This window comes from Blennius ocellaris (genome assembly GCF_963422515.1).
Source record: "Blennius ocellaris genome assembly, chromosome: 2".
Lineage (NCBI taxonomy): Eukaryota > Metazoa > Chordata > Actinopteri > Blenniiformes > Blenniidae > Blennius > Blennius ocellaris.
This window is the reverse complement of record NC_137651.1, coordinates 21,070,512-21,095,648: the sequence shown is the minus strand read 5'-3', so window position 1 is coordinate 21,095,648 and position 25,137 is coordinate 21,070,512. Positions and strand designations below refer to the sequence as shown.

General features: G+C 43.5%; 1 protein-coding gene across 2 annotated transcripts in view; it reads left to right on the top strand.

The window, feature by feature from the left end:
- Window positions 1-21,333, top strand: part of epha4l (eph receptor A4, like) — a 69,336-nt gene extending 48,003 nt beyond the window's left edge. The window contains exons 6-17 of one of the 2 annotated variants that reach the window (XM_080504721.1): window positions 4,764-4,888; window positions 4,967-5,126; window positions 6,715-6,826; window positions 8,544-8,599; window positions 9,161-9,274; window positions 9,770-9,955; window positions 15,058-15,119; window positions 16,556-16,765; window positions 16,852-17,001; window positions 17,412-17,608; window positions 19,653-19,811; window positions 20,996-21,333. In XM_080504721.1, the coding sequence (XP_080360847.1) occupies window positions 4,764-4,888; window positions 4,967-5,126; window positions 6,715-6,826; window positions 8,544-8,599; window positions 9,161-9,274; window positions 9,770-9,955; window positions 15,058-15,119; window positions 16,556-16,765; window positions 16,852-17,001; window positions 17,412-17,608; window positions 19,653-19,811; window positions 20,996-21,110 (1,646 nt within the window). In that variant the 3' untranslated portion in view covers window positions 21,111-21,333. Of the gene's footprint in view, window positions 1-4,763; window positions 4,889-4,966; window positions 5,127-6,714; window positions 6,827-8,540; window positions 8,600-9,160; window positions 9,275-9,769; window positions 9,956-15,057; window positions 15,120-16,555; window positions 16,766-16,851; window positions 17,002-17,411; window positions 17,609-19,652; window positions 19,812-20,995 lie in introns of both variants that reach the window. The other variant, XM_080504720.1, reaches the window with a different exon arrangement.
- The last annotated feature ends 3,804 nt before the right edge of the window (window positions 21,334-25,137 follow it).

Here is a 25,137-nt window from a genome sequence, read left to right as displayed (position 1 = left end):
GTGTGTGTGTGTGTGTGTGTGTGTGTGTGTGTGTGTGTGTGTGTGTGTGTGTGTGTGTGTGTGTGTGTGTGTGTGTGTGTGTGTGTGTGTGTGTGTGCACGCGCGCACAAGTTTCCATCAATCTCACAACACCGGACAAAGGTACATGTGGAAATGTGTTCGGGGAGGAGGAAGCAACCTCTGCAGGCGCAGGGATGTGAGGGAAAGAGGGTGTGGAGGGTTGTTCTTGTAAGTAGGAGCCATTTTCTCAACACCCTAAAAAACTGCTCCCTCGTCGGCCGTTTTTGTTTTTGTTTTGGGGGTTTTTTCCCCCGCACAATTGAGTGACTCGGATCTGGCAACTGAGCTCCAAATCTGGCAACCACATGTGTTTCCCGCCACCCCCCCCCACATCTTTTTATGTCGAACTGTAAGTGGTTGCACATTCGACCAAACTTTTGCACAGACCACAGATGCTCCACGCAGCGCAGAACATGCTCACAAAGATTAACTTTCTCACTCAACAAACACTCAGAGACAAAACCTCACAACTGTACACTAGACATCGGCAACTGTCTTTGCGGTTGGTGACGTTTCCAAAACTGTGAGGCAAGAAATATCCATGAACACAATTTCCGTTGCAACTAGTCCTTGTGTATTATTAAGTATATTATATGGTGAAAATTAATAGATACAGGCATCATTTTTAATTCTAAGGCCTCGTTTTCAAGTGAAAATGGTAAAGTTTTGTTGCAAAATTCAAAACACAAACTTTTCAAACTGGCTTTCAGAACTTTTTCGGATGTGCATAATATCTAAATCCCATGTACATGATGTTTCATGTGAAAAAATTTTTTTTTTGTGTTTTTAGTTTCATAAAAGTTCCATTTTCAAACAGGTTTCCCTCATTTACACAGATATGGAGTCAAAGTATTTTTGAAAAGTTCCACCTTGGTAGCTGTTTGTGAAAAAGTTACATTTTCAGTGTCTCCAAGAAATGCTGATGTGTAAACAGACACTGAAAACATAATGGAAGTTTTCCATTTTCACTTGAAAATGTTGCCGTGTGAACGGGCCCTTTGATAGCAGACAGTTGTGTGAGTAGATCAACAATAACACTGAAGAAATCCAGTGTTTATGTTCCCAAGTTTTCTGAATTTGACAGCTCTTCCCCCAAAAAATGTTATTTACTACAATATCATCAGGATCACATGTGGAGACCGTGGTTTTTTTTTTTTTTTTTTTTTTCAAATCTAGATACTGAGTGGACCAACACAACGAATAAAGACAATTTGAAAGAGTTTCAATATTTACATCGTACTGTTCTCCGCATGCATGCATGGTTGGTTGGACTACAAAAACAAAGCATCAACTGGTGGTCTAACATCCAAGCCGCTGTGTTTTCCACCTTTCTTGTTGTTTCCATGTCTTCAGTCATCATTTTCAGTAGGTTGCTGTTTGAAAGTGACACTTTTCTGAAACGTAAGCAGAAAAACTATTCAATTCCCAGTCAATCGTCACGAAAGCAGCCTCAAACCTCGTTCAGTAATCAAATACACGAAGGGCCTCACACAGGTTGTTAGAGAAGATGGCTTTTTTGTGGCGATTGCAGAGAGATTTTATAGTTTGTGTGTGTGTGTGTGTGTGTGTGTGTGTGTGTGTGTGTGTGTGTGTGTGTGTGTGTGTGTGTGTGTGTGTGTGGGTGTGGGTGTGGGGGGTGTCTGAATATTCATTCCATCTAACACTTGGAGCCCACTCAGTAAGACATCACAGATCTTCCCCACATATTCAAATTCAAATCCCCACCAGGCGCGAGCAAGTCTGGCACGTTCCTCCCAAATCGCAGCCTCAGGTGAATCTTTTTTCACCGTTCACCACCTGAAGTGCAGCCTTGTGTCAGCCTCGTGTGCCACATGGTTCAACAGCGTTGCTTTTTAGGCACGCGTCAGACTAATTCATCCACGTTCTAAAACCTGACCTTGACGGATGGCTTGTCCCATGTCCGGGCTGCTGTGCCATGTAATGAACCTCAGAAGGGGCCGCTCGGAGAATCACTCATCTTCATCCCCACATTAGTCGAGAGAGAAAAATAAAAAAAATGCAACAAGAGCAGCAGAACGCGATTAAAACGCCATATCTGTCATGTTTGGCGGGAAGATGGATGTGTGGATTACCTCTGGGGAAGGAGAGGCTCTGACCCCCTCATGGGTTTTCTCTCTGAGTTAGAGAGTCCTTGGTCGGCCCCAGGAGGGCCTTTCAAATTGGCTGCCGGGGAAGATTGATCGGAGGGATACAAATGGCTGCCATCTAATTGTTTAACAGAGACGCAACACATTAGGCCAGCAGGATGACAAGCTTGAGTTAATCTATTTACAGAGCGATGTCTGCAATCCCATCCCTCTCTCCATCTCCATCTCAGACCCCAACAGTCACAAAATGTCTGCCACTACCCCCTCTCTCACCCACCCCTCACCGCACCTCACCCTCCTGCCGCTTCTTCCCCATGCTGAAACTCAATCCATGCCTGGTGCTTGAGTTCCAGGCCCCTGTTTAAATTCAATCCCCAGTTAAAAGCAAGGTTTTGTTAGCATTAGCTGGGAGGCTAGGCTCCCTGGAGCCTCCGGTCAAAGTGATGAGAATGTATATAATGTCATAGATAATCCGATCATAATCGGCGGACCATGGACCCCCTCATTAATCATCCCACTGTAATTCTTTAAGAGGCAGATGGTCTGGAACGAGTAAGGTTACAGTAATCAGTGAGGAGCAAGAGGTCAAAGATTCTCTCCTTGTGAACTCACCAGAACAGATGCCATTAAGTAATGTTACCTGTGTGTTTCCTTTTGATCCATTTTGCTTTTTTCTGGTTCTCTTAAGAATAGACCAGGGCTGCTGTTGAAGGTACTGGAGTGAATGGCGAAAGTGAAAAATTACATGGCAACGCTTTCAAGAGAAAACATAAAACCTTTGTTGAGTGTCCGTTGCTCGGAGCCACTAAAAAGACAACTTTTTTGAAAACGGTCTCACTCCGTCTCCACAGAAACGGGTGAAAATGTTAAACTTTTGAAAACACTGCTACTGAGCAGTTCAGGCATGAGCAGATTGACATAAACAATAACAGTGTATATATGGACTGACTGAAGGTTGTGTAAACGGGGCCTACAATCTTAAATGAACTGTTCCAGTGCAAGAACCCTTCAACATGCCATGATCAGGGCTGCATAATATATTGTTAATATATCATTATCACAATATCAATATGCGCAATATAGAAATGTGAAAAGTTATGTGTCTATTCACTGTGCATCGATGCTCTGCAAATTAAGAATTTAAGAATTTTCTAAATGAAAGTGAGAAAAATTGTGCATTTTATATAAACAATTACATCTATTGACAGTACAAATTACTTCTCCATAGGGGAGAAGTCAGAAGTACAAAAATCCAGAATGATAAAAAATAACTAGATCATAAAGCACAGAAACATTAACAAGATCTATATTTGTTTGTATTTTCATAATTATTGCGCTACTTTATTGCATATTGCATGTTCACCTGTTACCGCGTTGTCCTGATGTGTATGATGTGTGAAGAAATTGTTTTTTTCAAATGTTCATTCAGTTGAGAGACGAGCAGCTCCAGTTTTAGGAGCAGCCTGTAAATTAATTCGACCCTTTGGACTGTAAGTTTACACCACTTACAGATAATTAACTCCACTGTGGGATAATTGATTTCAAATTATTTGGAGATCTTATTCACATCTCTTGCCATCCTCAAATGTTTGTTTAAAAGGCTTGAGGGAACGTTTTAGATTTTGGCAAGACAACAGTTGAAATTTTCCTTGACGTGAATACAAACTGAATTTTAATGTTCTTACTTATCTAAAAAAATGACGTTTCCTTGGTGTCTACTTTCCCTGGTACATTTTATTCTCTTTTCGTCTCTGTGGCTGTTTTTTCCTTCATCTTTTTCTTCATGGGTCTATAAATCTACCTGTCATATCTTGTATACTGCTCAACACCTAGTCTGTACACGAGCTGTTTACAACACTATCTATCCTACATTTCTTTTTCTTACGCCTCGAGTGTGTATGACCCAATTTAAGAGTTGTCACCCTCTGCGAAGATAGAGGTTTGATTTGTGCAGGAGTGACTCTCTGGTGGGAGGGTACGGGTGTAAGCTATTATCTGTGCTTTAACCTTCACATGTTAAAGGCGTCAGAACACTGATAAGCGCGGTAGCTTGAAATACGGCCTCATTATCAGCGGCGGCAGTGAGGGTTTTCGCGATAAAGATCGGGAACTGGAGCTTTAATGAAAACCAATTGATTTGCTTGCAAAAAGGCACAGAGCTGGTTTGGAGTTTGACTGTGACTGAGGCAGAATGTGCAGCGACGTCGGTGATTCCCAGGGTGACCTATGAATCCACGGCGAATGAAGTGTCTGGAAAGTGTTGGAGGTGCCGGTGTCAGCTGAGAGGAACTAGCGTCAGATTTATAGATGGCGGCAGCAGTTGAACGGCACAGTGTTGCCGTATATTCTGGAAATTTCAACCGTGTAGTCATACAGTTCTGTAACGCCTGTGATTTTGAACGGCATCCAAGCTCAGAGACAAATGGAAGTGATTGCCTTGTGGCCTGGCCCACTGTTTGACGTTCTCAGCGGGAGGAAAGAGTGAAGGATTAAGGAGAGCGGCGCAACGCAGACTCCATGTCTCCAAGCCTGAAAACAACATGGAAGACAGAGTTGAAGCAGTAGCCTAAACATTTTTTCTCTCTTTCTCCCTAGCGCCATCCCCAGTGACTTCCATCCAGGCGAGGGATATCACGAGACACACCATTTCCCTGGCCTGGCAGCCGCCTGATCGAGCCAACGGGGTCATCCTGGAGTACGAGGTCAAGTACTATGAGAAGGTGAGGATGGGATCTTCTTAGGCAGAACGGCATTGCTCCAACAACCTTTTCATGAACTTGTCTTTTTCTTCTCCTCAGGACCAGAATGAAAGAAGCTATAGAATCATAAAAACCGCATCGAGGAACACCGACATCAAGGGTCTCACCCCTTTGACCTCGTATGTGTTCCATGTGCGCGCTCGCACGGCGGCCGGCTATGGGGACTTCAGCGGGCCGTTTGAGTTCATGACCAACTCCGGTGAGTTTGATGACGTCTTTTCCACGCGATCCGTCTCAATGATATCAGAGGCTGGATGCCAACTCTGTTACGCCTATTTCCTACAAATCCTGCGATGATAGCAAATCTTACAAGTTGGTCTTTTTTCATTGCGGAATCATTAATCAAAATAGCTGCCATGATATTGTGCTCAAGCACCTGACTGGCAACTTGAGAGGTTTCCATTACTCAAGTGTGAGCGTGAGTCTCAGGAGGTGTGCCAGCGGAGGTTCAAACTATATGAGTTTTTGAAGAATGATACCACATTTTGGCAGTTTTACTTGGAAGCGAGCTGGCGATAACTGCTGCAGCCAGAATCTACAGCACTAAAATCTCCAACGTGGGTGGACTCCAGATCACAAATTCAAATGAGCTTTCCAAAGCTTCCATCGACCCACCGGTAGGTTCGTCATTATGGCGTCAAGTAGCTCAAGACCAAACTGGTTCATAAATACAGAACTTCTTGATCAATTCTAACAGTGAAGCCACAGTTTTCAGTGATTTTCATTCCAATCCATTTCTATGAGTCTGCACTAGTTATTACTAAATATAATGTAATTCAGTCAGACAGGAACACAACCTTAAAGAACATTGCCTGAGGGGAAATAAACAGAAGAAACTGAATGCTGAGGAAATTCAGGTCAGGTAAAGGATTTTGACCAAAGTCGTAATACATATTTTAAAGTCTGCGTAGTTTGCTTATTCATTGTGTTGAGAAAATTCACCATGTTGACCGACTCTCAATGGAAACAAGGTGACAAAGACTATACCAGGCGTCTGGAACTCTTTATGACTACAGCCGTTATTTTTCCATTTCCCACCCAAGGAAATTTGTCCTGATCTCCAAAACATATTGAACCTATAAAATGAGGTCAGCACAGCTCATAAAGTTGCATGTGTAGTATTTACTATACATTAAAAAAAAAAATTCTGTGTAAATAGACATTGTTTTCAACATGTTGCAGTGTGAACGCAAAACTTTTCTGAAGGGATGCGTTTTCATTTGAAATGTTATAGTGTAAATGGCTTTACTCTGCATTGATTGCAGTTTTGTGGATGACCTCTCCGTGCACCTTTCTGTATATATGTATGTATGCATAAACACTTTATTTCATTAGAACGTATTCTGGAAACCATCATCTTTGTAATAAAACATGAACAATCCAACCTAAACCTGAATCCGTGTGGATTTTCTTAACATTCAGATCCATAAAGGCGCGCGATGTTATCTGTCAGTAATGGTGGAGACGGCTCACAGAGGCTCACTGTAAGCCCAGGTGTCCCCTTTGTAATGCAGATGAAAAACAGCCTCGCATGATAATGACACGGTCAAGCACACATCCTAATGGCTCGTCATTGTCTCCCAATGAGGCGGCAGAAACAGTAGACTTTTTACGAGCGCCACCGTAAAACGGAGGGAGATCGGTTACTTGGACAAACACTGAGCGAGCAGCGGCTCTTTCATGTGTGTAATGATATTGACTTTGCTCTCTGCCTCTGTCCAGTCTCGTACCGAACCCAGCTGCTGTTGTTCAATCCCATCCACCGTTTTGTTTTTTTTGTACATCAGTGCCGGCTCCAATCATCGGCGACGGGGCCAACTCCACAGTGCTGCTGGTGTCCGTGGTGGGCAGCGTGGTCCTCCTCATCATCCTCATCAGCGCCTTCGTCATCAGCCGAAGGTGAGAACTCCATCATCCCTCACTCTCGTCCCGTCTGCTTCCTGTCTCTCACTTTTGCCTCCCTGATGGAGGACGTCTTGGGACAAGTAGCTCGAGTCGGTCACACATACACACACACACACGCGCGCACCAGCAGACACGCCAGATGAGTGATGACTCGCCACACCGGCGATGTGATTGACAGCTCCGACAGCTGAAGAGATGCAATCAGCGACCCCCTCGCTCACTCCCCCCAGCCCCCCTTCCTCTTTCCTCATTCCTTCCCCTCTATCTTTCTGCTGTAATCCCGGCCTCCAGTTATTTTCACCTGGCCGTCATGAAGGGAATGAGAAAAAAAGAGAAAGAGAGAGAGAGAGAGAGAGACAGAAGCAGGAAAAAAGAGCAACAGAATGAGCGACAGGAGGGCGGACAGCGAGATAAGCGGGGCCAGCGAAGAAGTGGAGGGGATAGGATACGGACAGCGAGGCAAAGAGGCATCAGGTGGATTTGTGGTGACCCAATCTCAGGGTGTTAACCGGCAAGCAGGACAAAGCGCCGTCACACAGATGGGATTACATGCAGATGGGGCTGCTTCACCTCAGGGTGTTAACCACGCTCCCAGTGTGTGTGTGTGTTTGCAAAAAAGTTTTGCATGTGTGGGGGGAGGGGAGTGTTTATGGTGTGTGTGCTGCTTCCTACACGTGTTGCATCTCATATAGAAACCAAATCACTGTTTGCATGCAGTTGAGGATGATAGACAGTGAAGGGGGTTGTTGATTGTGTGTGTGTGTGTGTGTGTGTGTGTGTGTGTGTGTGTGTGTGTGTGTGTGTGTGTGTGTGTGTGTGTGTGTGTGTGTGTGTGTGTGTGTGTGTGTGTGTGTCCTCCACCCATATGATCATCACCCCACCCTCTCCCTCTCTCTCTGCAGCCAAGCAGCTGGTTTCCTCACCCTTCTCTCCCTCTTTTATATGCATGTGACGGCCGCTGTCATTGTGCTGCCGCGGCCCTCCTGTGATTGTGGGGAGGGACTGTAATCATGGCGCCGTTTACCGTCATTACGCAGGCATAGAGGAGGACAATGGCCCTCGCATCTGGTCATTTCCACCACTGACCCTATTGCATCAATATAAGCACAGGTGTCAGGCGTGCCAGGGGGATTCGCAGAGATTTAAGTGCATCTTCTCTGGGATTGATTTGTCACTTCTCTACCCGTCTGGCTGCTCACTGCTCTGCTCACTGCCCTTCACAATTCTTCAGGCTTCTGCCGTGAGACATAAATAATTGTGATGTTTTGTATATCATGCTAATATATATTGTTATGTAGAAGGTGTCTTTTCAGAGTGATATATTTGATGTGTTGCGTTTTAAGGGAATTCTGACTCTAAAAATCATAAAATACTTGATAATATGGAAAGTTATCACGCGTTTTTACATAAAATACTGTATACACAAAACATACAGATTTTGGTAAATGCTTACATTTGTCAGTTCAGTTTAGTGAAATGCCTTAAATAAATGCATATGTAAAGTAACTGTAATTTTTAAATTGTATATTATTATTATTATTATCTTTAAATCAATACAACTCAATTAATTAATAATAAAAACAATAACAATAATTATACATGTGGGATTTTGGTCAATTTCTCATCAAACACAAAAAGGCCTGTAACTTGTCTCATCGCTGACTGCCCTACCTTTTCTTTCCTTCATCTGTGCTTCTTTTGCTCCCAGAAGGAGTAAGTACAGCAAGGCCAAACAGGACTCCGACGAAGAGAAGCACTTACATCAAGGTAACTCGCAGTTAACGCTCCACCTACACACTCTATAATTGAAAAAACATTAGCGCTGTCAGGTGTGTGTGTGTGTGTGTGTGTGTGTGTGCATGTGTGTGTGCGTGCGTGCGTGCGTGCGTGCGTGCGTGTGTGCGCGCGCTTTAAACCGCAAATGAAGCTCATAAAGTGGGAGTCGGCGGTGGTGGCCCACAAACAAACTATTTTGGAGTTAATGTACTTGCATCCAAACATGCTCCCAAACACCTCATTATCAAGTCATCAGCGTTGTTATTTGCATGCCTCAAAAAATTCAAGTTAATGAGCTCCATCTTCATTGGAGTCAGCCCGTAGTTGACATGAAAAGCGATGGAGAGAAGAAAGAAGGAGGAGGAGGAGGAGGAGGGTCCACAGAGGAAGGCGGTGGAGCCTGCAGCATGTTGGAAATAAAGAACAGATGGAGGGTAGTTGACAGAATGAATTAACCTTCATTTTTTTCACCCTTCCCTTCTTTCTTTTTCTTCCTTACCTTTCATTTCTGTCTTCCTTCCTTTCTTTGGGAACTTTTTTTTTCCCTTTCAGGAGTCAGGATATATGTTGATCCCTTCACCTACGAGGACCCCAACCAAGCCGTCCGTGAGTTCGCCAAAGAGATTGATGCCTCCTGCATCAAAATTGAGAAAGTCATCGGCATAGGTGAGGAAAGTTCTCAATCCAAGGTGAAACAGGTACTTTACTTGTTTTCAGACATTTTAATCAACAACGTCCAGTTATTTGTAAGACTGCTAAGACGCTCGGGAATATTAATGGAATATTTTATTTAATGCAAATGCAGGTCGCTTGCATTTGCCTGCAGTCTAACGTATGAGCACATTGCTTTCACAGAGGTCAAGAAGTAAAAAAAAAAAACAGATCAGGAGAGGCTAAATATGTTGTCTGTGCTATTCCTGTGGCCAGAGAAAAGTCATCCAATGACAAAATAATAAAGAGAACGAATCAATATCCATTTCCCCCTCGCTCTCTGCTCCAGCGGGTGAGGGGAGGAGAGGAGTTAAGGGATTAGAGACCCTGATCAATGTTTAAAGTGAAGCCCTTCTAACACACACACACACACACACACATACACACACACACCTAGAGGCACACACCCTTTTCAATTTGATTTCGAAGATGCGGCTCGTGTGCTTCCAGGAGAGTTCGGCGAGGTCTGCAGCGGCCGCCTGAAGATGCCGGGGAAGAGGGAGATCTGTGTGGCCATCAAGACGCTGAAGGCCGGCTACACCGACAAGCAGAGGCGGGACTTCCTGTCCGAGGCCAGCATCATGGGCCAGTTCGACCACCCCAACATCATCCACTTGGAGGGCGTGGTCACCAAATGTACGTATGGCAACTGGAAATGAGTTGGAAATGAAGAGATGTCGTGTTGTTAAGCCATCACAATTTGTCTGAATGTCCAGTGAGAAATTGGAAAGGAGTTATAACATGAAGGCATCATCCTCAACTTGAGCAACACAAACCAACTCAAGTATTTGAGTGTTGACTTGTACTGAATGACGGCTGCTGCTGTTGAATGGTGCAAGTAGTAATTTGAATTCTCCCGATTGGTTTGAGTCTCATCAACACACAATCTGACAAATCTTTGGAATGATTAAGAGCCACACAGGTTGTGGTACAAATCCAGGCCAGAGTTTGGAAGTTCTTGCACATGCATGACTTTTTCTCTGGACAATCCAGTTTCTTTTCACAGTTCGAAAACGTGCATTTTAGGCTAATTAGTGAATTAAATTGTCTAAAGGTGCGAATGTGATTGCTCGTTCAATATCTTTAGTTTACTTGAATGATCCTAAATTGGACAAAGGAATTGTTGTTTGTTTTTAAGGTTCTTTGCTAAAGTATTGTCTGGGCAGGAAATAGAAATGTATAATTCCCTGCAGATGTCTTTCTCAATGTATTCTGGTATTTTGTAACTTTTTTTTAACTTTTTTTTAACTGAAATTAAAAGCAATCAGCCGTGTAGTCCAGCTTTCTCTAACCCGGTGCTGTTTACAGAAGGCATCATGAATGAGGAAAAAAAAAAACGATATTCTGAATGTGAAATTACTATAGGAAACTGCAATACTTCTCAGCTCACACACACACACACACACACACACACACACACACACACACACACACACACACACACACACACACACACACACACACACACACACACACACACACACACACACACACACCCATTTACCCACGCAATTACTATCATATTATGACAGCACAGAGAGGACATTTATTTCTGCTGTCCCCCTTAAAAAATGTCGCGATAAATCATTGCAAACTACGTCTGTGGTGGATGTGGGTGACTTTGGAGGAAAGTGAACAGGGGACATTTGAATGTGTCTGTGTGTGTATCCCTGCTAAACACACAGCCATTCTTTGTTGTATTTTTATTGTGTTAGATGCCTGCTTTTATGTAGACATTGTGTCGTCCTGTTGGCCATTCCAAGGCGAGCTTTTGTCCATATGGAAGAGGGTGGTGCAGTGCTGGGGAGGTGGGGGTGTTACAGGTAGCTGGGCATTAGGGAGGAAGGGGGTCTAATGGGTGCAGGAACAGACCCTGTAGCGAGGCACTAGGCCCATTAATCATGATGTCAGCTGTAAATGTGTTTGGGGTTAGGGAGCGATACCCTATCCCTCTTCTATCTGCTCCGGCTCCAGCCGCTAGAACACCTCCCCTCCTCCCTCCTTCCGCCCTTGGCACTCTCTCCTCCCTGTCTCGCGCTTCCTCTCCCACTTTTACACCTTCCTTCAGTGGCGTTAGCCGAACGTCTTGTCAGCACACGGCAGCATTCGGGACCCTGTGATTGCATGCATGTGTGTGTGAGTGTTACCATACAGCCTGGTGCTGTTGGGTCTGGATGGATGAAGTGCCTTAATGTGTCCTGACACAACAGAACCGGCAGTATCTGCACCAGATAACTCTGTCTCTGTAACAGAGCGTGCGCTTTGGCAAGCCGGACCTGAAAGTGAACAGCGGCAAAGCAGGCAGAATTGCTTATCACCTATCGCACCTCTCACCATGGGGGGATGACCTCTCAGACTTTGAAGAGACGGAGTGAGGAAGAAAAGAGAGAGCAAGAGGACAGATGGACAGGAGGAAAGAAAAGAAGCCAGACGTGAGCAGCAGCCGAGGGAAAGGCGCAAATAGAGACGCAGAGAGGAAGAGACAAGAGAGGCAGTTTGGGAGCTGATGGATAAACGGATAGACGGAAGAGAGAGGAGAAAGCTGAGGGTGGGAGAAGCACTCAAGCGGAGGGTTCAGGATGAAAGAGAGGGCTGAGGGAGAAGCAGACGAGCTACACGGCGGTGACAGCAGCCGACATGAAAGGATGGCGAGCCAAACCGAGAAGGGCAACCGATAACTCCCACTCCTACCTCTTTCCACGCGTACTTTTGAGAGGCTTGACACAAGGTTTGGGCAAATTAGTCCTTCACACTTGAGTGTGTCAGTGGAATCTATTAAAAATCCATTATTTGAATTGCACTCCGCTCTCCATTACAATCAAGTTAAAAGGAATTCTCAATCTGGGCTCAGTTTGCTGGCATGTCCAACAGAGCCAATTAAGGCTTATTAATTATGGAGGAACTCCAAATAGGCACTAAAATACATAAATGTGCAGAAATCTCCCAGCGAAGACTGCTGGCTGTCCTCCACCATTTTTGAACCATGTGTGTGAGGGTTGCCATGATACCGGAAAAGTAAATGCTGATATACTACTACCATAAAAATAGGACTTCCAATAACTCTTAAATGCAACAGAAATTTAGAGGAGAAAAAAAGGCTTTTAAGAAAATAAGGTCTGAGTGCTGGTCCAAATGTAAGCCACCTACGTACAGTAGGCTGATGAGGAAAACACATTGGACTTGAATCTATTGTATAAAAAAAACAGATGCAGACTTCTTATTATGCTTGCACGTGTGGAACCTAATGTACTGAGTAGACACACCAACGATCACATTTGACAACCGCACACAATAACACACACTGTTAATTTTGCATGTTTAACTTCATGAATATGGAATATCAGGCATGTGTAAATGACTGGGAGGAGTTTATGCTAATGTTTTAATTTACAACGTGCAATGCGATTTACAACATGTGCAAATATTTGTGTTGTATCTGATTGTGTTTGTTTTCAGAGCATTTGAAAAAGAGGCATACAGCTCAGCCTTCAGTAGAGAGTCTACTGCTATTGTTGTGGGCGACTTTTACTAATCTGCTCACAAGTTATTTACTGACATTTTGTGACCAATTATCTAAAATATCAAATTTTCTCCCTTTTTGGCCAACATTTGATTAATTGCTGGAACCCTCCCATATGTTTGGTAAGTTCCTCCAATTTATCTAAGTTATCTTATTTAATATTTGTTGGGGGCTCAATCCAAGCACTCCAGGGAAAACTCAACTAAACATATACAAAAGTGATATAATTTCAAGCGGATAGTTCTCATATACACAAGGCATAGTGCACCCAGAATCCCCATTTCAATATCCTGTTTACATGTGATGTCACTCAAAATTCTAAGTTGGTCACACATTCAATTTAGTTCTGCTTTAATACATTTCTCTAAATCAAGCCCAAAACATATTCTATTCAATAATATTTCTTATGAAACTGAGTCAAAATGTTACTTAAATCGTCTGAAGAATTATGCTGATGGTGTAGTTAAGATTGTACATATATGGTAACATAGATATCTTTCAAACACAAAGTATAAAAAAGATATAAACATACTCTTGACAACCCTACTATCTATAACTTTTGTCTGTCATATTGGTGTGTGGTTAAAATCAAATCTTCATTAGACCTGAGCATATAAAATGATGGTGATTGGCCGATTTACATAAATTAAGACCGTGTTAATTTGAGTAAAATTTGCTTTTCAAAGCCAGATCTTTGTTCACACCAAGCGTGGGGGCCTTGAGAGGACATTCGTTCAACGTTCTTCCAATATTGTCCCCCCCCGTTGCGTTTAAAAAAAAAAATATTCCCCCCAAATCTCCCAATTATGTTGGCAGGTGATAATCGGCCCACTGGCGGGGTCCTCGCCCAAAGTTCACTGCCAAGGACGGCAGGGTGTATTCAGTAAACAAGGAATTAGCATGCAAATAGAGCTGGGAGGAAGAGGGTGGGGCTGGGAAGGCGAGAGTTTAAGGTCGCGGGTCAGCCGCTCCTCAGACTTGATTGCGGAGCTGTCAATCAGCGGTGGCCCCGGGGGCAGAGGCACACAACAAAGGGAACAAAGATGGCTGACAAAGAGGGGGCCCCCTTCACCCTGGTTCTCCCCCAAGTTTAGCCCAACTTCCTCTTTCTCTGGAGGGAGGAGGCAGGAGGGTATTTGCTGGATTGCTCCATAATTAATGGAGTGCCAATCACGCTGCGGGGCAAGACGGTGACTGACGGCCCCTTGGCACGGCAGGAACGGAGGAACTTTGGCCATCTAGAACCTCGGCTGCCAACCGTCCTCGACGGTTTCAGGCATTTCTCCTGGCAAGGAAAATGCTTTAAGTCAGCACTTTCACCCAAAGCAGTCAAGCTTTTTTTTTAAGTCCATCCAAAGTGAGACACTCGAAACTGGAACAAAGAAAGTGTTGACGTTCGGCGAGGAATTTCTTTTTCGGAATGTGTTTTTGCCATGGCTGTTTGGGCACCAGCTAGTAACCATTTTTGAGACGCACAAAAGCCCACGTCGTGCTTGCTTCGCTCCCCACTTCTTCGTCTCCTCTCCTCATGCCCTCTATCTTGTCCTCTTCCTTTGAGACAAAGACAGACGGAGACCCACCAGGGAAGCGTCCACCCTTCCCTGCTGCCACCGCTCAGATAAAGACAAGAGGCGCATCCCTCAAGAGGGTCACAAGAGAGACAGGCAAAAGCAGAGTGATGGAGGGGGTGGAGAAAGTCCAGGGAGGAGTGGTGGGGAGAGAAGCTCACATGAGAAGCTGAGAGCATGAGAGCATGAGAGTAGGAGAGTGACAGATATGTCCAAAGTTGGCAGAGGAGAAAGAGGGCAAAGGGACAGTGAGTGACAGAAATAGCCACACAAGGGATTCTGTGTGGGTGACTGTGATCAGACTTTGGATAATGCGTACAGCGTCGGTTCATATTTGCATAAACACAAGATGGTGTGTGTGTGTGGGGGTGGGTGTGTGTGTGTGTGTGTGCGCGCGTTGGTGTCTTGCTTCAACTGAGATGCCTTTGCATGTGCATCGAAGGAAGGGGGGACGTCAGGGCAACCGTAACACTGAACTAATTAAATCACTATGGGACAGAGATGGATGGCCTAACACACACACACACACACACACACACACACACACACACACACACACGGATTCCCTGGAGAACCCTCCCCTGCTGTGTGGAGCTGTGATGTGCATCGTTTACCTCCATAATCATCTGCCTTTCATTCTCTCTCTCCAGGTAAGCCAGTGATGATTATCACCGAGTACATGGAAAATGGATCACTGGATGCATTCCTGAGGGTCAGTCATGCATCTCTGTCTATGCAAATGTGCATGTAGTGTGTGTTTGTGTGTGTGTGACATGATCGCAGATTGCCAATCCTCATCTTATCTCAGTAATGTCATCCATCGAAAATTAACAAGCCCTGCCTCACAAAGCATTCAGCCTGATCTTTATCCATCGACTCGACAACAAGATTGGCACAGGTGTCACCTTCCTGTTACTTCAAGTTCGCTACGCTTTAGGCTTTAGTGATGCTTCAGCGATAATCCAGGAATAAGTAGGGTTATCGTGAAATCGGAAATTGTGAGATTATTGGTGGAAATAACATAGGATTAACAACTGTAACTAAAGCCAGGTTCAGTCTGCGCATGTGGTTTAAATAAACTTGTTGATAAAATAACCGGACAAGGGGGCAATTATAAAGTATTTTTATTTAAAAAATACAATACATTGATGTGAGTGGAACGATGTGAACAAGGTAAAAGGAAAATCCTTAAAAGTGAGGAAAATTGGTAAGAAGTCACAAGAACATACAAAATTTTGACAAGGCAGTATTCTCATATCTTGAATATTAGCATTTTAAATGATTCCTTAACATTTTGTACACTTTGATTTTGAACCGCTAAAAATATATAGCTTTTTTTCATTATATATAGCCCTAATAATTACTCAAAGTAATGTGACTATAGAGACAGGCGATGTAATGAGCAGTGGCAATGAAATTTGTCCTGCGGGCCAGAGTTGACATCATTAAAATTAAAATAGCCTGACCTGGTTAGCCTAGCATACTTTGCAAGCAAGCTACTGCATAGCATTATGTTTTTCCTATTGAAAGCAGGAATACAGTATTTTCTTTAGGTTGTCTTCTTAATTTTTTTTCAATACACAATGAATAATTCAATGGTACCTTCATATAAACTCATATAACTTCCAAGATGTTGCCAAGTGGAGTGTATAGAGAATGTTCAGACTGTTCAGAAATGTGTAAAATCATAGTATATAATTGATATTGGCCTATTGAGCTACCCATCACACAAAACAGGGGTGTTTTATATATTTTTGTTGCAACAACCTAAAATTTTGTTTGACCCCAAGTATACATTTTTAGCCTCAATTTAACCATTTAGCCTTTAATCCAGATTTAAAGACAAGATGCTTTCCAACAAAATGTGTTATTTTTTCACAAGCAACCAAATAACAACCACTAACAAAAGGTTCTCATATTTTATTATACATGCAGTAAGATATTATCAAAATTCTTTTTTTTTTTTTCAAATATATATATATATATATATTGTGTATTAAAACCTGTGTGTCCAGTTGAAAATAATATGTTTCAATTCAGCAATTTAACTTAGTTGAATTAGACTGACTCAGTGTATAGCTTGCTGGATAGACGAGAGTGTGATTATGACATAAACCTGGTTTGAAACGATCCTGTTTCCTGTTGCAGAAGAATGACGGGCGTTTCACCGTCATCCAGCTGGTGGGCATCCTGCGTGGCATCGCCTCGGGCATGAAGTACCTGTCAGACATGAGCTACGTCCACCGCGACCTGGCGGCACGCAACATCCTGGTCAATAGCAATCTGGTGTGCAAGGTGTCCGACTTCGGCATGTCACGGGTGCTGGAGGACGACCCCGAGGCCGCATACACCACCAGGGTGAGCGTGTGTGTGTGTGTGTATCAGTGCTCTGTCACCTTGCTTGTCAGCCTCCATTAATTTCACTCGGTAATTTTCAATTACAGGGAGGAAAGATTCCCATTCGTTGGACGGCCCCCGAGGCCATCGCCTATAGGAAGTTCACCTCGGCCAGTGACGTGTGGAGCTACGGCATCGTCATGTGGGAGGTGATGTCGTACGGCGAGCGGCCGTACTGGGACATGAGCAACCAAGACGTGAGTCCGAGCCGTGAAATGTGATTACGTGTCGACAGTTGTGAGTGATACGGCTTGAATTAAGTGCGCGAGGTGAACGCTGCGTCCTGTCAAATCAGCTTTTAAAAAGTGCTTCATCATCCTACTGTGGTTATATAATCCACTCCTGCAGAGGTTTTAACACCAGCAGCTCATTACTCACTGAATCCACATTTGTAGTTACACTAATAATAGTTTAATTGAAGCCTAACCAAACGTCTCGCATAGGTGCCTTAAGTGAGGTAATTAAAAATTAGGTTATGTGTATAAAATTAGAAGAAAGAAAACGACATGGTAATCAAACTGCCTGCAGTTTTTTTTATTACAGCTCAAGTCAAAGTCAGAAACAAATCCACTCACAGCGGCTCTATAACCCCCCCCCCCCCGTGCAGGTGATCAAGGCCATTGATGAGGGTTACCGGCTGCCCCCGCCCATGGACTGCCCCGTGGCGCTGCACCAGCTCATGCTGGACTGCTGGCAGCGGGAGCGGGCCGACCGGCCCAAGTTCGGCCAGATCGTCAACATGCTGGACAAGCTGATCCGCAACCCCAACACCCTGAAGAGGACCGGGGGAGAGGCCGCGGTTAGGTGAGAGGAGCATTTCCAGGATGATTGCTGAGGCACTGTTCACACAAGTGAACACTTTCATTGTATTTCGGGAATACATTTACACGACAACGGTGCTCAGAGCCGCTGAAAACCCACGTTTTTGGAAGACAGCTTCGAATACTTTGGAATTCGTCTCAGTGGAAATGGGTGATGAGAAGTTTCCCCATTTTCTCCATGAGATAGGATGAGAGATAAAATACTTCACCGTCACTTCCACGCTTGATGCCGCAAAGTTGGTCCCAAAGTTTCCCCATTAGTTTGAGAAGGGAGACGCAATTGTTTTGCGATGAACATCTCTGTTACCATTTGGTTGACGATCGATCAATAAGTAACTGTGTCATGTCGAGGGTCATGTGTATCAACGCGAGTGTGTCAGGAGAAGGTACATTTCAATTACATCCATATATCCAGTCTTTTCACTCAGTGTGAAACAACATCCAGCAGGGTCACATGGCTCTTTTCAGCAGAAATATGCAGCGTATCAGATGTCCCTGCGAAATCAGCTTTATTTAACAGTATGCTCAGGAATGTAGACGGTCTAACTCAGGGGGGGGTCGGGGAAGAGAGAGAGAATTACGATGTAACGCTGAGTTAAAAACAAACGTGACCCCATACGTCTCCGACACCATTACTCTGGAGCGGCTAAACATGTTAAGAATGACCTACGTGTGTGTTTACAGACTCGACGCAGGCCAGCGGGACTCTGTTTGAGTTTAACGAGTGCACAAATACACACACACACACACACACACACACACCTAATGGGACATGGTGCAAGAGGGGGACATGCAAGAGGGGGAGTCCATGTGGAGTAATTAGCAGGACTGAATCCTGTAAATGGAGTTTTACAGTTACAGAGGAGAAGGAGAGTGCAGAGAGTGTGCGCACTTAATCTTTTCCACCTACTGACTATAGTTGACTTACTAAAGAGTCTGACTCCAGGTCCTCACAGTTTAAATCGTCTTTTTATAGAATGGAGAGAAAGTCAAGTGAGATTAAGAGAAAGCAGAACGAGATTCTGGGGCTCAGTGGAAATGTTGCATCCCTGTTGCATCCATCAGAAGTCAGATGGGAGAGTCCCACTTCCTAGTTCAGTGTGTTCACCTAACAGGAAGAAAAAAACAGGTTCATTAAAGTATGCTGGGCTGCTTTGTATCAGATGGACATTTTTAACTAAAAAAGTGGGACTTTCTTGAAGAAGTAGATGTGTACATGATCATGGGAATGTCGTACTGTAAAATCCGCCTGAGTGTACTCCTGCAATGTGTTTTCTGTAAAATGGGGATTAACTAACTGTGTCGGTCACGCTGACGACGGGAAGTGTTTGACTTGGCGAGTGTCGGGTTTGATCCTGCGTCCGAACGACGCAACACAGAGGAGATGATTCAGTCCAGGAGCTTTATGTTATCACACAAGGTGTTGTGGTCACGCCTGTCTGTAATGTTACGTTGTGTCAAGAGTCCAAAGCCGTCACACAGAACTTCGCTTTTATTGGCCATTTGCAAACATTATAGCTTCAAACAGGCTGTAAACACACGTGCGATGTCTTTTTTTCATAATTTATAGTGCAAATGTGTGCATATTTAGGAGTTATGTGCCATTAATATGGATTGCAATATGTTAAAATTCAATTAAATGATCAAAATTAAGGATATCTTTCAATTTCTATATTAAGGATGAACCCTAAATCTAATAATTTACTCAGTGGATTTCTGTAAATGATGGCGTACACGTTTATTGACCACCAATTATACCATTGTAAATGGATTTCACTTATTGCGCTTGTCCACTGCTTAAGCAGCTCCTAAAGTGTCTTACATTGTTCACATTCACATTCAGTTCACAATACTTTTTTTTTTTTTTTCTTGGACTATCATCACTTTACGTTTACAATTTAGGAAAACTTCCTCTTGGGATTTGAGTCGACTGAGCCATAAGGAAAATGTGGAAGTTACCAAACAAAGTTGCTTTGCCGATAAAGTGTTAATCCCCGACCTTGTCTCTCTCCTCCACCTACGCTCAGGCCCAACACCACCCTGCTGGATCCAGGGAGCCCCGAGTCGACCTCAGCTGTGGGCACGGTGGAAGACTGGCTGCAGGCCATCGGCATGGAGAGATACAGCGACAACTTCACTGCTGCCGGCTACACCACTCCAGAGGCCGTGGTCCACATGACACAAGAGTGAGTATGGGGGGGGTGGAAACTGATTCCTGCTGCGACGATGACTTTAGAGTGTAAGCATTGGTCCTGCGCAAATTTATCATTGTCCGATATCAGCATGTGCAATATGCATATTGCAAATGACTGACTGAATTGTAGTGCATTATTTCCATGCTGTGCAAATTCAAAAAGACTCAATTTCATAATGGAAAAATAAATTGTGATTAAGTAAACATACAAACAAATTACTACTTTGTGAAAATGCCGAGTTTTTGCTTCAGAAAAGTGTCATGTTCACGGCAATGTTTTGAAAACGATTTAATTTGAACGCCACAAGTTGGGGCTGTTTTTTTGTTTTTCTATTGCAAACAAAAACACATACACGCAGAGAACAATTAGCCATAAACACAGAGACTTCGACGACATAGACACAGAGTCCAACCGTTTTTGAAAAGTGCGAGTCGGAAATGTGCCGACGGGGCCCAAGTGTTGCTCTCCAAGTCATTCTGACCACAGGCCGCATGTTTGGCACCCCAGATGTGGACAAAAGAGTGAACAGATTAATTGTATCTGTTTTGGTCAAGGATAAGGTCGAGCTATCGCAGGAATATCGTGGGAGGATTTCCCTAATTATCTGCAAACGTCACACATCAAAGCCTCTCTGACCTTGAATAACTAGATTTATTCATCATTGTTTTGTATTGAATGTCGGATGGCCGCTCGAGGCGGCTTTGAGTTTGTTCCTTGTCAGGAAGGAAGATCTCCATCGGCCTGTCCAGCTGCGCCGTAACAAGTCCATAAAATATAACAATATGTTTTTGTTTGGAAACTGTTCACTGAAGACATCAGAATGATGCAGTGATAAGTCATGAAATGCTGTGTTCTACCAGAAACATGCATCTTCTTTTTGCACTCTTGTACTAAGCTGAGGTCTTTACATTCACGGTGTGATACAAGTATCTTTGGGTGTAATTTACAATATTTGCAAAGTTGCATATGTTGAACGTGTTTGTCTGCTCAATGGAGGTCAGAGGATTGGGAAAAGCTGCGTTGCCAAGTCGTATTCCTCAAACAGCAGTTAAACCGTCCATCCAGTTTCCATTGGAAGGCTGTAAAAATCATCATGTGTATTCCGCTTTTATGTGTTTGTTATTGTTGTCCTCCATCCTAAAAGTCTTCTTCTCCCCTCCCCATCTTTTTTTCAGGGACATGGCGCGCATCGGCATCTCCTCTGCAGCACACCAGAGCAAGATCCTTACCAGCGTCCAGGGAATGCTGTCCCAAATGCAACAACTGCAAGGCCGAATGGTTCCCGTCTGACCCCGTCACCAGGCAGAAAAATGACAAAGGGAGCAAAATCGACTTCATTTCTTATGGAAAAAAAAAAACAAAAAACAAATAACAAAAATACAAAATATGAAGTAAAAAGAGACAAAGAAACTATGAAGAAATAGTTTACCTCATCCATGCACTTTAAATTGGATCTAAAAGAAAAGTTGACGTTCATGAAGAAGAAGAAAAAAAGTGGTGAAAACTTTTTTTTTTTTTTTTTTTTTTTTTTTAAGAATCAGACCTTTTACTCTGCCCTTTTTGTTATTTTGGAGAACGCAATGCTTCGGTCTGCATTTATAGTCGGATGGAGGGACGCCTGGAAAAGTGCTTCCGAGGGGCCAATCTGGAGTGCCTTTAATGGTCTGGAAGGAAAAGTGAAGGAGGTGGGGAAGGGTGAAATTGTACCTTCTCCTCCTCCTTTTGGGCAGAGTGTTGTTTCTGGAACCTTCTTTCTGGAATAATCCAAGGAGCAGAAATTTTTTTGATTTCCTAGGACTAGAGTTTATTGTACATGAATTGTTTGTGTGGGACTTGCCGGGCTTTACCCCCGGCCACCATCGTTCTCCCCTGGATCTGTTTGACGTCGCGGAGGATTCCCACACCGTCGGATTGAAAGCAGTGGATCTCGGGGAGGTGGAGGATTGGAATATCAAGGTCGGGGAGGGTTTAATTTAAGGAGATTTTTTTGTGTGTCTGTTCTGGCCTTGTTTTTTCTGCCAGAACGCCGCGTTTTGTTGCCCTCAGGACGTTGCTGAGAATGTCTTTGATCTTCCAGAGCCTTTCTCCCCTCCTGCCTCCGAAAAAAACGCCCGCCCTACACCTGTGATAAACACCCAATCTGGATCCTTCCATCTTACTTCCCGTCCAAATCAAAGCTTCCACATGACCTCAACTACTACAGGACCAACCAACGTTTACTTGTTGCTTATGTCATATTGGTTCAAGAAACTTTGCAACACAAAGGGATTTATAATTTAATCAGACAAAAAAAAAGGCCAAAATGAATGCAGAATGAGTCACAACCATCGAGCTAATAAGGAAACAGACGGGGGACGACTGGAATCGTCATCAAGGTAAGGATCTTTTGTTGTCGGAGACTGGGCACAGAAACAGCTCTGTTTGGATAAACAAATAACAATATTGGATTAAACCACCCTTCATTATCACTGTGTGGCTCTCGGAACGAATTGGCATAGCCACAGAGTGCTTATGAGACTCTGCACCTTCTCGCCACCGTCGCCGGCCCTTCAGCTCCGGAGAAACGCTGTTAATTAACAAGCAGGTTGCGCCACTCAGGCAGCTGGAGCAGATCAATAGCCACCGGTCTGTGATCAGTCTGCAGGCTTGACGCCTCGGGCATAATAATGAGAAGAATTAATCAGTGGCTGAATAACAGTCCGCCAAACCGACCTCGCAGAGCTCGGAGATGCTTTCCAGGAACAAAGACGCATGGCAATTTCCCGCAAAACAAACACATCGATATGTTCCTTGCACCTGGAGGATCTTTGTTAAAGCAGCTTCCACAATTAGATGTACATAGTTGAACGTGTTAATAATGCATCATGTCAGGTTTCATCTACACGACAAAGCTTTCAAGTATGCAAATGCAAACCTTTGTTGCCGTTTGGGTGTGTGTTCACACGACAATGGTGGTCAGAGCCGCTGAAAACACAACTCTTTGAAAAGTGCCCCAAGGTTGAACTTTTCAAAAATGCTGCAATGCTGTGTCTACACCTCTATGTGGACAACTGCTGCTTCACGCGGCCATAGTGAATACTTCTTCTGCACATGTGCAAGTAGATGGACAATAACAACGATTGCCTCCAGAGTATCGTGACTCCCAGTCCATATTCTCCCGAGACTTGATAGTTTTATAGTTGAGAATCATCTGTAAGAGCAAACCAACTTTACCGTCTGTTGATATGAATGTCTGTGTACTCGCCGTTTTTAATGTTTACAGCATATATTTCTTTGTGGTAAAATTATATACGTTAACAATCTACCTTTTAAAAGCTTTTAGTGAACAATGTAGTCACTATTAACCATTAAAATAGAAAATTCTAATTAAACTTTGAGTGCATCCAGCACTTGATCACTTAGTATGATAATAAAAAAAAAGAAAAATTGAGAATAGATTCGAAACACCTAATTAATCCCAGGGGGAAATTCTTATGGAACAAATTTACTTTGTATAAAGGTGAAAAAGATGTTATTTGGAACATGAAAGCATATCTGTCATAAATGTTGACAGTTACTAAGCTATAAATAATCAATATCCTTGCCTGTGGACTTTCGGCAGCTTACTAAGGATTTATTTCACTTGGCATTTACAGCACCGCTATAAATAGAGCGCTCATTGGACACAGGCTCCCATTATATGTGCACTGGCGTGTGTTTGATGTGTGCCAGTAAGTCAAGGGCATGTTTCGCACGTTATGTACACAAAACGGCATGTGGCGTACAAAAAGTTAGTACACTGCTGCCACGAAATCCATATTTCCGTCCCCCACTCCGTTCCGCTGGTCTCCGGACGCTCGATTTTGTTTAGCAGAGAAGTCGAATGTTCCAGCGTTGTTGGTCAGAAATGGATGCCAGGCAGCAAAATGTTTGTATTCAAAACCACCATGACTGATGCAGTCTCTCTCTCTCTCTCTCTCTCTCTCTCTCTCTCTCTCTCGCTCCCTCTCCTTCCCTTCCCCGCCCCTCTTTTTCTCCCTTTCTCTCCCAGCTGCTGCCGTCCATCACAAAAACAGGATCCGGGCCTCACTGGCCACCACCACCATTCTTTACTGCTCTTCCTCTTTGTCTTCCTCCTTCGGCACCGAGACGGCAATCCCCCCCCCCCCCCCCATCCACCAACCGTCCTCCTGTTGCTCAGCCTCTCATCTTCCTCCCCCCTCGAATGCGTCTGGGACGTCCACAACACGTCAATCTTGACAAGACTGGCCCGCCCTGTGCTCGTGGCAGTGCTGGAATTAACTCTGAATGATTTGAAAGAAAAAAAACAAATAAAACTGACAAAAAAAAGAGACAATAAGAAGAATGTAATATAATGTACTTTGATTTCTTCTGGAACGTTTCTTTTTATTTCTGTGTTCTTTTTTTTTTTTTTTTTTATTGTTCTGTTTGCATGTAAAGTAACAAGGGTTTTATTTGAGCGTGCAAATGAAGTTTGTGTGTGTGTGTGTGTGTGTGTGTGTGTGTGTGTGTGTGTGTGTGTGTGTGTGTGTGTGTGTGTGTGTGTGTGTGTGTGTGTGTGTGTGCGTGCGTGTGTGTGTGTGTGTTAAAGTACTATCAGTATCTGTCTTGTTTTCATGCCACTGTGGAGGCGGAGATTACAGAGTTGTATAGTTTTTGATACAAAAGAGAAAAATCCTGGTGTTTGTTTTTCTTTTCTTTTGTTTTTTTTTTTCATTTCTTGTGTCTTCTACAGAAAAAAAAAAAAAAAACTTGCTCAAACTTTTGCTCGGCGACAGCATTTATCAAACAGCTTTCTGGAATGCAACACACGACGATGCACGCAGGCAGAGACTCTTGGAAAACCGTCGCACGTGAACACATCGGAGCGGAAAAGTGAGGAAGAACAGTGTCTAAGAAGGGAAAACTTATCTTTATTTTCTCCACAGCATCATACAGCTACAGGTTTAACCCAATGGACTGTCGTCTTTTTCATTTATCTCTGCAACAAGGATACTTATGTGAATGTTTTTGAACTCATAATACAAAAAAAAAGAAACACCTCCGTCCTTAATACAGCTCTACCGCTCAAATCTTTTTTTTTTTTTTTTTTCCTGGCAGCGTGACACTTCTTTTTGGGTATAAATCGAAATATAAAGGACCTGTTTGGGAAATATGCAAGACATGTTGGGCAAGGAGAAGGAAACCAGAATGTACTGTAAAATACTTTTTTCCTTTTACTTAAATGTTGGATGATTTGAAAAAACTGATGAAAAAAAGGAAAAAAAAATACACAAGAGTTAATGTCTGTCATTGTATGCCTTCTGATGCCATATGA